The sequence below is a fragment of the Dermochelys coriacea genome, chromosome 5 (assembly GCF_009764565.3).
Source record: "Dermochelys coriacea isolate rDerCor1 chromosome 5, rDerCor1.pri.v4, whole genome shotgun sequence".
Lineage (NCBI taxonomy): Eukaryota > Metazoa > Chordata > Testudines > Dermochelyidae > Dermochelys > Dermochelys coriacea.
In genome coordinates, this window is record NC_050072.1 from 71,372,834 (window position 1) to 71,387,707 (window position 14,874).

Sequence of the window (14,874 nt, forward strand, 5' to 3'; positions counted from 1 at the left end):
GCTTCTGACCCAGGCCAGGGGACCGCCCCCCGTACTCCAGTCTCCAAATAAGTCTGATGCCTCCGAGCCACGTTCCTTGAGGGTATCTAAGAGGAAAACCCAAGATTCTTCCAATAAGACTCCCAAAGACCATCCCTTGAGTTCTCCAGGTTGGGATTCTCCCTTTCAGAAGTCGTGGTTTCTGATGACTCCAGCCACTTTGGCACTCATTGCTCTCCAACCTGGTATGAGTCTGCTAGTTCCTCAGGTACCAAGGGCACTGTTAGACCTAAAGACTCTAAAGTCTGGGGCTCAGATAGATCATTGGTCTGCAAGGAACCTTTCAAGCACTTATGTCTTGGTGCAGAGGGACTGGGCTCCCTGCCCCAGACTCCTGTCATACAATCCTGGTTTTCTTAATACAAGCTATCCTGCACATAACCTTTCTAAGTCCCATGTACACCCCTGGTCTCCCCAACCCCAAAATTTGCCACTGAATCCCCACTTATTCGACTTGTTCCCCTGCTCCCAAAAGAGTCTTCTCCTGAAATAACCATCCCCTGCCAGGTACCGTCCCAACCCCATGCAGCCTTGCTTTCATTCATCTCTGCTCCTTCTTTTTATCTCTTCTCCCTTCCCCTCCCCCCCCGTGCGCACGCGGGCAGAGTTGGTTCAGTTGATTTGTGTACCTTAATTGTGTTTTGATGCCTTAGCCTGTTTTGGTTTCTTTAAAGGTTAACTTCTATTAATTTTGTGGGTTTGTAACACCTGTTTTGGGATAACTGTAAACTTGTGAGGGGGTTTGTACCTGTAAATTTGTGCTTTTAACCCTAACTCCAGATTGTTTTGTTTTTGTCTGGGTTTATTGTATATCAAGATTTGGACATAAACTGCTTGACTATTCCTGTAGCATTCTAGTTTATCATTGTTCAAATGTCTGTTTTTGATTTTTGTGACTTGGGCATAAGCTGATATTGTTATGGGTAGGTATTTACTTTTCTTTTTCTTAATATCCTATCAGGTCAGGATGGAACCTTGCAGTCTTTTTCCACAGTGCATGAAAGGTTCAATAAAAGTTTAGGACGTGGTAAGTAGTACAACGAATGTATAAATGAAAGGAATAAAACATGTTTTAATTATGTAAAAATATAGTTTGAAAAATGACATGACTTTGTTTTTCTTATTTGTACAAGTACCAAAGCATATCCTTCAGGGCACATTTTACATACCGTACATGTGACTGAAGTCTCTTTGTGTGGTATAGTTAAACACTTTAGTAAATAATTCTAATTAATTTAAAGACTGACTTTTTAGAACTATCTCATGGGAAATAATTTCCAGTTCTTGTGATATTGATTATTTTGTATTAGTGGAGTATAGAATAGTAGGCATTTTTATATTTTAATTTTTTACATATTTAATATTAAATTTTCTCTCTTCCCCCTCACCCTTTAGATTGCATCTCTTAAATCTGGCTGTCCACTTCCTCTTCTCGCTTTCCAACAGCATCTTGCAGCTGGTTGGGTGGCTTTCAAGCATATTCCCCCCCGCCCCCCTCCCGTGGGATTACATTTTGGGAGTATGTTGTGTTCCTTATTTAGCCTCTTAACAAAAATAATCTTGAAAGTAACCTCTGCTGCCTCTGAGGAACTTGCTTTTCCACTAATTGAAAGTACATAATGGGGATACAAATGTGCATAGATACAAATAATTGTAAAAGTGGTCATCTGGTGATGTCATAAATTTGTTTTCTGGGGAATTTGTTATACTTGTGATATCTAAGTACATTAATAAGTTAAGCCTTACACCATCCTGAGAAACATGAAGTATTATCCAAATTTTACCTAAGAGGAACTGAAATTCAATTAAGACTTTGCTAAACTCTCACAGGAAATTCAGATTTCTTGACTCCAACTGTTTTGTGTTAATCACTAGATTGTATTTCCTACTCCAATATAAAAATAGTATATAACATTTCTGAAAAGATCAAAGATACCTTTCACACAGAAATGGCATTTGAAAAGAGTTAGTTGCAGAGTCAAGCACTCAAAAATTAGGAAATGCGGGAATTAAGCTTGCCTGTGTAATGTTTGCTTGGTCCCCATTTGTAGTATCGCATGCTATATTTCTCCACAGTACCTCTGCCTCATTAAATGTACAGAATGGATGGTGCTTACTGAATGAGCTTCTATTCCATATTTTTTCTCATTGAATTTGTGGCCTTTGGCCTTATTTACTGCACACTATTCAAACTCTGCTCTGAAGACAGAAGTGTTAATTTCCTCGTAGGCTTTTCTGTGATGCTCATCCCTCTAGTATCTGATGTTTCATAAACATGAATTATTTGTTATAGTTCCCGTGGGAGGTGAGGGGGTGGCATTATTCCCTTACAGATGAGGAACTGAGGCACAGAGATAGTGAGATTAAAAGCATTCACTAATTTTGAAATTCCTAGGCGAGATATTTTAGCACACGTAGCATTTTATAGAAATATGTATTTAAAGCTCAGTTCCCATTGACTTCAGTAACAGCTGTGTGTGCTGAGCTCCAGGGTCTCAAGTCAGGCTCCCAGGAACACATGAGGAACACACAGTTAGTGACCACCTGTGAAAAGCTGGGTTTATGTGGCTTGTGCAGTATGATACAGACTCTGACAGAGGCAGGGATAGAATCAGTTTTTTTCCAGGGAAGCATTCAACTGCCTTAATTATGAGACTGTCCTTTCTTTTCCTGAAGTCTCCTGCCTCCTTTACTGCACACTTTCCAACGACAGCCACTGCAACAAAGAGTACAGGAATGCTACAGAACACATCTTCATTCACTACACATACCTGATTCATTGCCAGAGCACTATCTATCTGCTATACTGAATGACAATAGTATGTGATCATGTCATTAAAGACTGTATCCTAATGCATATGCACACAAATGTTGAATTATTTCCTAACTTTCCAGTGCTTGACTCTGCAATCTTTCATAGTGTTTTAATGTAGTTTTTTTTGCATGTAATCTCCTGGCTTTTTAAAAAGCAAACTAGAAAAAAATAGAAATGCTAACACATGAAATCATACTGATCCCTGCATGATTCATCAACGGGATTTGGACCTTTAGATCCACAGCACAGACCTGACACCTGAATGAATGGAGTAATTGATTATATTGGCTTGTGTACCATTACTAAGGGGTTTGATGCACACTTTGCCAGTGGGTTTCAGAGATTTGCTGACAGAAAGGAATAATGAGGCTTGTGAATCTTGCATACAGTTGCAGGTTCTGGAGTGGAGAGTGCAGTAGTAGAGAGCCTTTTGTCCCCGGTCCCCCAGGAAGCCTGACCACTCACCTCTCCCTGGCTCCCAGTTCCAGTCACTTTCCCTTTCTCCCTTCTCCCCCCAAAACAACTTCTTGTCCTAATCTACTTCATCTGTCCTCACCCCTAGTCCAGCTCTTGTTCCCTCTGCACTGGAGTCGGGCTGCTACTTCATGCTGTTTGTGGGCTCCAGCAGGGAAATCATCAAGAGCACAGGAGAGAGAAGCTTTCTGTTCTTGGTTCCAGTGCCTGCTGCCACAGGAGCAATTGAGGGAAAGTCCTGCTTCAGCCCAATACAGACTCTCTTCTGAGAGTTTAGCTGCCAAACTCGTAGAAATTGCTACTGACCATGTGTGAACTGTTTTTTTTTTTTTTTTGTTTTTGTTTTTTTTCCAAAGGCTTATAACTTGGCCAGATTTGGTGAGATTTTACCAGGAACAGCAAAAGGCGCATCCCAAACATAAGAATGGTCTGACCCAGTATGGCCAATGGTCCATCTAGCCCAATATCCTGCCTTCCAACAGTGGCTAGTGCCAGATACTTCAGTGAAAATTAACAGAACAGGGCAATCTGAGTGATCCATACCCTGTCATCCAGTCCCAGCTTCTAGCAACCAGATGGGATTGTGTCCTGGACACGAGTGCAACAGCCTCCCTGCATGCCAAAATTCAAGTCCTGGCTCCAAAGAATGGAGGAACTGGAGCGTCTCAGAAAAATGATTGGAGGAATTTTTTAACATGGGCAAAACAATTTTTTCCTGTAATCTCAGTTTCAGAAATGGTTGAACGGTTTGTGCTGAAACTTTCCCAAACAGTTCCACCGGAGGCAGGCATTCAGCATGAAAAATCTTACCCTGAGCAGTTAGTGTGGCAAAATTTAAGCAACTGAAAACAAGGTCTTTATAATGGGAAGTGTTGGGCAACTTTATAAGCAGTGCTATGAGTTTTATCTATTATGACTTTGATGTTAAAAGCTTCAATTTGTACATTTTAGAAATAAGTTTTTTAAACAAAAAGTTAATGTATTCTATATTTTTACTGTGAACTTTACATTTAGTAGATTGTTTATACCTTAAGGAAAGTTTGTGGCTGCATATATTTTTAACTGACTGAGTTGCTGACATTTTTCTGTTTTTAAAGGTTCCATAAACAAAAAGAAATCAAAAAGGAAAGGTCTTCAGTATGATACAATGGCCCTTCCACCTATTACTGCATTTGCAACAGGTAGGTAATATTTTATGTCATATGTATGAGAGAGTCGTCCCTCTGCTCACAGGAACCTGCTTCTTCAATTTTTACATTTTTGTAACTTACTCAATAATTTATCAGAAACCCAAATTAATCTTTTTGAGGAGATGTATTAGAATGGTACAGCTCTTCAAATACTGAACAGTGACTAGCTCGGTAACAAGGTGGCATTTTTATATAAATTGTGCCCTCTGAGTACTCTCATTTAGAGCTACAGACTTAATACAGGTGGTCTAAGAGTGAACTGGATTTTACTCTGGCTCACATCATCGGAGTTAACTAAATTTTAATTGCAGAATCTTTATTGTTGCTGATACACAAGTCAGAAACCCCTTAACTTTCTTTATATTTTCCCGACTGAATTTGTAGGACTAGCAGTCGGGGACCAGCTGGGAGAAATTCTAGTGTAAGGAAATAGCTATTTGTGATTAACATGTGTTCATGGCATAGTTAAATTATCTTACTGTTACTAATGTATGTATCCTGCATTGTCAGTAAAATTGTATGTAGATGAATGTATGCAGAGAAATATATTTCAGTATTTGATAGTGTCTACAATATGGTGATTTTCAGACTGGATTTTTTTTGTCATGTTAATACATTGAAAGGATTTTCTCCTTAAGAGTAAGGCCCCAATAACTCATCCTCTTGCACCAGAAGCAAAAGCAATGGTAGTTGCAATTTCATTTTAACAATGTCAACACATAAATCGCCTACATATTGTAAAAAGACAATGTTCAATTATAATTTGTGTAATTTTAAAGCTTGCATTTTGGTTGTTCATATATTGCATAACACACGCTCCTGGTTTGGCTCTTTCAGTAGTAATTGTTACCCATTGTTTTTGTAACTGCTATCATAGTGCTATATTCAATGTCCTTAAGTTCCTGAAACTTGTTGACCTAGTTGGCCACTGGTACAGGTCTTTCAAGAGTGTTAACATATTTAAAATTCATCTGATGTAGAGTGTGCTCTAATGGATCAAGTTACTAGAGTGGGAGCCAGGAGACTTAAGATCTATTCCTAGTGTGGCTATTGACCTACTGTGTGACCATGGGCAAATCACTCCACATCTCTATACTTCTGTTTCCCTTCCTGTGCATTTTTCTTGTCTATTTAGGTTATATTGTTTGACTATATTTGCGGTTCATTTTTTAAAATGTTCGAGACTAAATAACCGAACTTAGCCAAATTTATTGTTTTAGAGACAAAGTAGTACAATTCAAAAAGAAGACCCTCCTTCCAGGAAACAGATTTTTGCAGCATGTTCACCTTATGCAAAAGGTGTGCTTCAGAGATAGCATTTCAGCTAGTAGTATTTATAGTATGATTTGACAAGTTACAAAACTTATTATACATCACTTAAACTCTAAGTTTAACCTATTAGTTTGTGCTAGCGTTGTCCTTGGTTCCTCTTACACTTGCTTTTATTTCGTTTTGAATTCTACATTCCAAGTGTTAAATTTAGGCCTTAATATAGGTTGTTAATTTCAATTTAATTTTAAATAGGTCTATTTAAAAAAAAAATGAACTTGTGTGTATTTTAAATAAAATTGGAATTTTAATTTTTTAAATCTATTTTTATCCACACCGCTGTACCTACTTCCTAACTGAACTTGGTACAAAGTATTCATGCATTTTTGCTTAGACAGGTTTTCTATTTTTCTAATGCCAAAGCTGACTTCAGTTTTGCAAAGTGTTGTGGGGTGCTTGACATGGGTTAACAGAATTGTGGGAAGCGCATAATACACTCAGCTAACATAACTTCCCAACAACAATACATATCATGCATATTATACTAATACCATGCACATAATACCTATTAATGTGGTGTATGCTATGCCGAGTATGTGTGTATTGGATAACAATTATAAGCTCTTTGGGACAGTGGTGGCCTCATACTATATGTTTTGTGCAGCATCTTTTGCAGTGGGGCTTTGATCTCAGTTGGGGCCTCTAGGTGCTACTGCAATAGAGAAAATTAATAATATCAAATTGGTGAACTTTCACATCTTGTTTTTGAGAGAATATAGGGATGAGATGCCTACAGACAATGCACCCTTACCTTGTTGGTGGGCAAAACGAAAATCTTATCCTCCAGTGAGTTGTTAAATTTTTTTTTTTTAAATAATGTTGGTTAAATTAAAAAGTGCAAACCACTATCTTATTAAACATTTGTGGAGAGTATATTATAGAAATTTGTACCTCCAGTTTTGTACATTACGTAGCTGGAGCAGTGTAACTTAGGTTGACTTACCGCAGTAGTGTAGACCCAGTGTGAATAACGTAGCTGGAGTCGGCGTAGTGTCACTTACTGCGGTGTCTCGACCGAGCTGGTTCGACTTACCTTAGTCTTCTTGCTCCCAGTGGAGTACCGGCATCAATCGGAGAGTGCTCTGCAGTAGATTTCAATCTCCCGGGCTTTTAACTAGCAGTTTTTAGAAGCATGAATTTCACTTTGCTTTTCTTTTATTTCGGTGTCCAAAGTTGTGCAGACTTATTGTTCAGTTAAACCTAGTAAAAGGGTACAACAATGTGGATACAAATCTATTTAAAATTCAAATTTTTATTAAAATTTAAATACAGGGTTTTGTTTTGTTTTTAAAAATAGACCCGTTTAAAATTAAATTGAAATAGGCCTTAATATAGGTTGTAAAACTTCTTATCTATTTAATTATTTAGATTGAAATACAAAAAACAATATAAAGCAGTATATGTTTGCTACTGAGTTTTAAAGAAATTGAAATTACTGAACTGGTAGAAGTCATTTGCTAAGTATCTGGAACCAGAGTTAGTTCAAGTGCTAACCAGTTTTTGACAGCAGTAACCTTGTCTGGACGTGAAAGGAGAATATTTTCTTCATTTCAGTTTATTCAACTAGTTCAGTTCAATGGTTCATTCAAAGTTAAGAAACCAGTTGGGAGTTGAAAAAGCAGGAGAGCCTTGGGTTGTTTTTTGTTTTTGTTGTTGTTGTTGTTGTTTGTTGTTCTCTTCAAAGGTATGAATAAAAACTAGCTGAGAGGTGGAAATCTTCTAATTCTAAAATCTTGAAGGATGTAGTGATCAGAAACAATCAGTTCAATTAATTAAATACAATAGATACTTCCTTTGTGTAATAAATCCAGTTTTAAATGCAAAACATGTTTTGATAACTTTTTTTAAATGTATCCATCCTGGTGTACAGAATGCTCACAAATCTAGATTGTGGCAATTTATATCCTAGTGGTAAGAAAGTAGCTTCCTTATGTGGTTCAGGTTTATTAAAATCTCCACAAATACTTTTAAAATTTTTTTTTAGCAATAGTTTACTCTTGTGTCTTTTGTATTTGTTTTTTTTTACCGTAGCCTTTTGACTAGTCAATGAAAATATAAAATTGCAATGATTTTGTTACACAACAGCTTTTGGAACTAATGTTATAAATTGTGATGTAAGAATCTCTCTCATTTCAGAATGTCAGTTTCTGGAGTAACAATTTGGATTGTATTACAGAGATAGCACGTCAGAATGACTGGGATGGGATCATTGCTTGCCATCAAGGTTATATAACTTGTACAACCTGGAATTATCAGAAAACTTCCATGGGAGCCCATAAACTGAAACCAAAAGCATTCAGCAAAAACAAGCCTCTTGATGTATATGCAACAGTAAGTTTGATTTTGGGGTAATCTTATTTCTTCACTATTGTGGCATGGCTGCTAATTTGCTATCCAATTGCACAGAAACTGAATACTTAAAACCAAGAAGCATTTGGTAAAGATCTAAATAAGCTTTGTAAAATTCTACTCATCAGCTGCATTGGAGTTAATAATTTTTTATAAGTGAATAAAATAAAGTAAATGCTGAATATATTTCATTCTTATTTATCTTGAAACTCCAAGTTATCTAAAATACATGGGGGAGGAAAACAAAGTTTGGTTTTATGAGCTCCAATTATTTGAAGATTTGTAGTCACTTCAAAGATTTTTAAATAGTCATTGTGTAACTTTGTTCCTCTCACTTTCATCTTTGTTTATGGTGGGAGAGAAGATTTTGTGCCTGGGCTGGTAAACTGTCATGACACTTTTATAAGGGTATGTTAAGCAATAGTTTCTCAAGATTAACACCTTTGAAAATGATAGATATATCATGCATGCAAAAAAAGTACATTAAAAGAATTTTAAGGGTGCAAAGTCAAGCACTCAAAAGTTGGGAAATGCCAGATTTAGGATTGCACATGTAGCCTTAATTCTGCCTCCTTGGTATCCAACCTGTGCACTGAATAAGTACATGTACTAAATCTGGATGGAGGGAGCCCTTCTCAGTGCTCTCTAGTCTGAGCCTATAGGAGTTGGGGAAGCTTCTGCCCCATATGATGCCCACAGAGGAGGGAAAGTGAGGCTTGTGTTGTGTGCCTGGTCCAGAGAAAAGTGTGGTTGGGGAGTAGAAGTGGACCTCCTTCCTTACTTCTCTTGCCCCCATTACTTTAGCAGCTCCCAGATGTTCCAGTATGGGTGGGTGTCTGTGGGTGTGTAGCTACTACTTGGGTAGAAGCATAAACCAGGCTTAGAAGCTTCCTGTTAAATTTTGGCATCCTGCCAAAATAATAATTTCCTGAGGAACCCAAGTGAGAGAAGGAAAATGGTGGTTTTTTCTTAAAACAATTTATCATGGCTACATCTGAGTGGAATTTCATGGGACACAGAAAAGTCACTTCTCTAGTTAAGGGCATTCTCCCTGTTGAATTTCAAAGGCCTTCTGCAAACTATGGAAGTGTGAGGGCTTCTCAAAGAAAAGGTTTTAATCCTTTATAATGTAAAGAGTTAGGCAACCTAAATATAGGGATTGCTGCTATTCTTTCTATAATGACTTCCCTGAACTTAGTTCAGAATAAATTTTTTATTTTCTGGTTTTTGTTTTCTCTTGTGCAATATCACTAATCTATGCGCACAGTTAGTTCTTTTCCATTTGGTAACAGGAATTGATGGTAGTTTGAGGTAAGTGCATATAATAGTTCTATCAGCAAGAATAGCAACCAAAACACAGAGTGCTTAGTACAAACGAGTGTGAAATCTTTTCCAACCTAATAAGTAAATATATTGCTAAGCAGATAGATTAGGCTTCGTTAGATATAGATAATTTAGACGAGAATTCTTTGTACAATAAATCTTTGCTTAATGTTGTGGTTACGTTCCTGAAAAAGGCTACTTTAAGCGAAATGATGTTTAGCGAATCCAATTTCCCCATAAGAATTAGTGCAAATAGGGGGGGTTAGGTTCTAGGGAAATTTTTTTCACCAGACAAAAGGCTATTTTATATACATATACATATATACTCTCTCACATATATACAGAATAAGCTTTAAACAGTTTAATGCTGTACACAGCAATGATGATTGTGAAGCTTGGTTGAGGTGGTGAAGTCAGAGCATGGATGAGGTGGGATATTTCCCAGGGAATGCCTTACTGTTAAATGATGAACTAGTACTCAGCTGAGCCCTCAAGAGTTAACACATTATTGTTAATGGGCCCTTACACTCTACAAGGCAGCACGAATGGAGGGAGGGGAAACAGCATGGCAGAGAGAGACAGACACACACGTGTGTGAGAGAGAGTTGCGCATTGCTCCATTAAGTATACTGACCCCACTCAAAGTACATTGCCTTTTTAAGTAGATTAGCAAATTAAGACAGGAGCTGCTGCCAGCAAGCTCCCTCCGTCCTGAGCCCTGCCTGCCGTGTCCCCCTCCCGTGGAGATAAGTACAGAAGCAAAGGACAGTAAAGGGGGTAGGGAGACACCTGAGATTAGCACTCCTCTTCTCCCCCCCCACCTCTGCACAGCGGGAGCAGCTCCAAGGCAGAGGGCAGGAGCAACACATGGCAGAGGGGGGAGGGACAGCTGAACTGCCTGTCAATTGATAACCTGCTGGGTGGCTGCTGCACAGGGAACTTAGGGGAGCAGGGAGCAGATGGGCGGGCTGCCGGTCCACCCTGGTTCCAAGCCCCCCACCAGCTAGCTCGACCGTGCTGCTCTTTCTGCAAGCAGTGAACAAAGCAGACAGCGGCCAAACAACGTTAGAAGGGAGCATTGCACAACTTTAAATGAGCATGTTCCCTAATTGATCAGCAATGTAACAACGTTAACCAGGATGACTTTAAATGAGGAGTTACTGTATATATTGAAAGGGATAATCAGTGGTAATCGGTGGTGCATCAGGGAACTTACAAGTTTTCCCATTATAGGAAAATAGCTAGCTAACTCTATTGAATTTGGTGGTGGTAGGTGAGCTCACAGCTCCAAATACAATGGTATAACTATTAGATTGGATTGTGTGTGTATCCAGACCCCTCTTTGTGATGTCTCTTCCTTCTTAAGTTCTGGGTTGAAAGATCTAAAATGTAAACTCTTATCTCCTCTCTTTTCTGCATGCATCGTAGTTGATTGTTTTCAGATACTGTTTCTCCATTTCTAACACCAAAGTATGGTGGCAGCAGACTTTGAAGTTAACTTCCCTAGCATGTCCTTTTGTGCAATGGAGAGCTAATCATATAGATTTTGTTTTTTAGGTTACACTGATCATATATATCAGGCATTAAGATGTAAATGTTTACAATTAGTGAGGTGGCTATGAGAATGTTGTTAACTTGTTTATTTGTGTACTCTCATCTTCATTGCTTACTCTTTCTTCCACGTGCTCATTTTTATCATAACTTCTCTCAAGAAAGCAAATATAGCTTTCCTTTCTGTGTGGGAGAAGGTAAACCATCTTTTATGTTAATGTTAAAACCACAAGAAAATTATAATATAGAGATTTTGAAGATTTTCCTTTCTCAATATGAGATGCTTTGTAACTGCTGTATATAGACAAGCACATCTACAATTAAACATATTTTTTTCTTTGCTAATGGCTGTGTGTTCCTTTCTCCTTTTTTTTTTTTTTTTCCTCCCTTCAAAGGTAGTTGACATTACTTCATGTGGAAACTTTGCTGTAATTGGGCTTTCAACAGGACATGTAGATGTATACAACATGCAATCTGGCATTCATAGAGGACATTATGGAAAAGAAAAAGGTGAACTTTTTTTTTTAATTACACCCTAAGAGACTAGCTGCAAATCGAAATATTTGTATTGTTGTTTCTGGGTGGAATGCAGGAATCTTGCTATTGAAACAACAGGTGGCTGAGATTACTGTACAGTTGTCTTTTATTCTCTCTGGGTGAAGGACAACAACACTCCCACTATTGTGGATAGTTGTGGAGTTGGCATCTATTTAATTTTAAGTAACATAAACTTGTTGGGTATCAAATGTGTTGGGTATAAAATGATTAGATTAGACTTGTGGCCATGCACATCATATCCCTCATGACCTGCTCTGTTCTACTTCCCTAGCAGAACACCAAATTCTTGTACATGTCAGTACGCTCCCTGCTCCAAAGAGAATGTAGGGATAGCATGCGTGCATGCAGATTGTAACTCAGCCCAGTTCTTTGGGTTTGCTGTTGAATTGCTCTCTTGAAAAGTTGTGAATTTAGTTGTGTTGCACCCTTGTTTCAGACAACTGACTTCTGATCCAAATGCAGAACAGACATGTTAAATGAGATGTCATGGTTGGAGCAAGTTACTTTTAGGCTAGATTTGGGGCCTCTCAACTTTTGGCATCTAGTTTTAACTAAGATGTTAGTGGAGGCTGGGGAATGAGCTAACCAGTGGTTTCTCTGTACCCCAAGAGCGACGTAAGACAGTTGAAATGTTTTTTGGTAATACCTGAAGTTCTAGGTTGGGGATAGAAAAGCTGCCAGCCTTTTAAGGCTTTTCCTCTCTAAAAGTTAATGAAGTCTTAGAGCCTTCCTGCTTACATTATTTGTTTGCTGATTATTGCCATATATTCTATACTTGCATGTGGATTTACCAGTTTTCATAACAGGAAAACCTACATCAGGAATATATATAATTCAATGTCTCAAAATTTCAGTGTCCAGTGACACCTATTCAGTGGCAGAATAGGAAGGTAAAGTAATTAAAAGCAATTCAGAAAATCAAAATTGCAAATTGAGAATCAGGATTTTCAAGCAAATAATGAAGACTAATATTCTGCTTTGTGTCAACAACGTGAAAAATTGTTCAGTTAAAATGCTTTGAATTGCTATCTTAATCTTGTTCATGGCATTATTTTTGTATATCTCACTGTCACACTAATGCTTAGTTATAGGTACCCTAATCAAACAAACAGAATTGGCCTGTGTACAGATGGAAAGTCCTGATTAAGTATATAAACCTATAATATTCAAGTAATAGTTGTCAGGGGGCTTTATTATTGTTTGTCCGATACCTTCCTCTTATTTAAATATCGGTCCTCCGCTCTGAATGGACTTGGATGCACCAGTAATTGGCACTATGTAGGTACCTAAGATGGGTGTAAAGCCCTGAAATGTAATTTATTTTTTTTTCTTTTGGATTAAAGCACATGAAGGTGCCATTAGAGGGGTAGTAGTGGATGGATTAAACCAGTTGACAATCACAGCTGGAAGTGAAGGATTAATTAAATTCTGGAAGTTCAAGACCATGGACCTAGTTTACTCTGCTAATCTCTCTTCTTCTCCAAGTGCAATGCTGCTTCACAGAGACAGGTGAGAATCTAAAACTATTTCAACTACAGCTTTGGTTGTTGTAGTCTTAAAGTCCAAGCCTCTAATAAAAGTTCGTGACAAGAGTCTTTCATTTCCTAACATTTTAAGCTAGAAATGACTATTTGTCCTGCAAGGAGCTTTTTATATTGCAGAAGAAATGGAAACTTGTCTTGCTTAGACAAGTGTCTTGCTTAAGAAATTTCTGTAGAACGTAAAATTTTGTCAGGTAATATTAGGATATTCTTGTCTGTTTTATCTCTGAATATTAACTGCTAATATATACTACTAATTCTTTCCAGTGGCATTCTGGGAATTGCCTCAGATGACTTTGGCATTAGCGTTTTGGATATAGAAACAAGAAGGATCGTCAGGAAGTTCTCAGGACATCACAGCCAGATTAATGACATGGTGACTATATACTGTACATATTTGTGTGCACATGATCTGCAACAAAAGTTCATTCAATTTGAGGGTGATAGGTTTGTTGTCTGTATAACAAATAATAAAATATAAATGTGCATTTAAGTTGGATCCCTTCTTGCTGTGTTCAGCTGTAGAAGCCAAAAAATTCAGGGTTACCCCTTTGGAAACCTCAACCATACATGTGTATATGTCCTCTTAAGAATTAATGTAGTTTGCTGATTCAAATGCTCAATGTTCAAATAGTAAATATTGAAATTTTAACTCACCAGTACAGACTTGGAATTTTATTACCAAAGGACAGATAGTTTAAAAAATGAATGTGTCTGAAATCTTTTTTTTGTTCTTAATCAAATGAAAATTTAGAAGTAACGTTACAGATATTTGAGGCCACAGTGGTGGTGTTGAGGGCAGCAAATGGGAAGCTGTCCATCTCTTCAAAGTCTATATTGGCACAAGAGATTCCCTACAAAGCAGAAGTATAAACAGTAGGTTTAAGCATCGATCGTTACATAGCTCTATTTGTTTATTATACAGCACGTAAGAGTGACCTGCTGATGTGAATTAGATATGTTTTCAGAATGGTGTCAGGATTTGTATTCAGTTACTAATTTATTCCAAATACCAAGAGATGAGTACATCTCTGATATTGATGTCTTTTGTTTTAATATTTTTTTCTTTTACATTTTGTGGTGAATATCTATCTGTGTGCACAAAAGTGAGGGCCTACAAACATAATACGGGTCACTGCACTTATACAGTATCCTGCTACACCCTGGCTTTTCTAGCCTTAGGTCTCCTATAATCAGAGACTATCAATTTTGTTGTGTGAACAAATGTCTGCTTGGACTGGGATGAAACTATCAATGCAGTCTTCTCTTATGAACTAAAGCAGGATGTGTATGCTCTAAAATGCTCATTGAGATATTTTATTATTATAGACATTCAGTCCCGATGGCCGTTGGCTAATAACTGCATCAATGGATTGCACCATTAAGACTTGGGACCTCCCATCTGGATGGTAAGTCAATTTAAGTACTGTAGCAGAGAGTTCTTACTTGCATATGAATTTCATGCATTAAACCAGAAAAAAGACTTGGTGCATTGACTATTTCCCATAAACCTACACTAATTAAAAAGTTGATATTTGTTGAAAATTAGTATTTGAAACTGACTTTTGTCTGGTATTAATTTTTATAGCTATTTTATGAAGCTCTTGTAAATGGGAATTTATAGTAAATTATATTAGTATAGTATAGGCAGCGTTTTGAAGCCTGACAGTGAAATTGTGAACAATAGGACTTTTTGGTGTGTTTT

At 37.5% G+C, this 14,874-nt stretch overlaps 1 protein-coding gene across 1 annotated transcript in view; it reads left to right on the top strand.

The window, feature by feature from the left end:
- The window catches only part of WDR36 (WD repeat domain 36), a 70,333-nt gene that overhangs the window by 30,370 nt on the left and 25,089 nt on the right, over positions 1–14,874 (top strand). Inside the window, exons 10-16 of the mRNA XM_038403307.2 lie at positions 1,001–1,066; positions 4,426–4,509; positions 8,024–8,178; positions 11,466–11,580; positions 12,972–13,137; positions 13,437–13,545; positions 14,499–14,578. Of these exons, the coding sequence (XP_038259235.1) occupies positions 1,001–1,066; positions 4,426–4,509; positions 8,024–8,178; positions 11,466–11,580; positions 12,972–13,137; positions 13,437–13,545; positions 14,499–14,578 (775 nt within the window). The remainder of the gene's footprint in view (positions 1–1,000; positions 1,067–4,425; positions 4,510–8,023; positions 8,179–11,465; positions 11,581–12,971; positions 13,138–13,436; positions 13,546–14,498; positions 14,579–14,874) is intronic.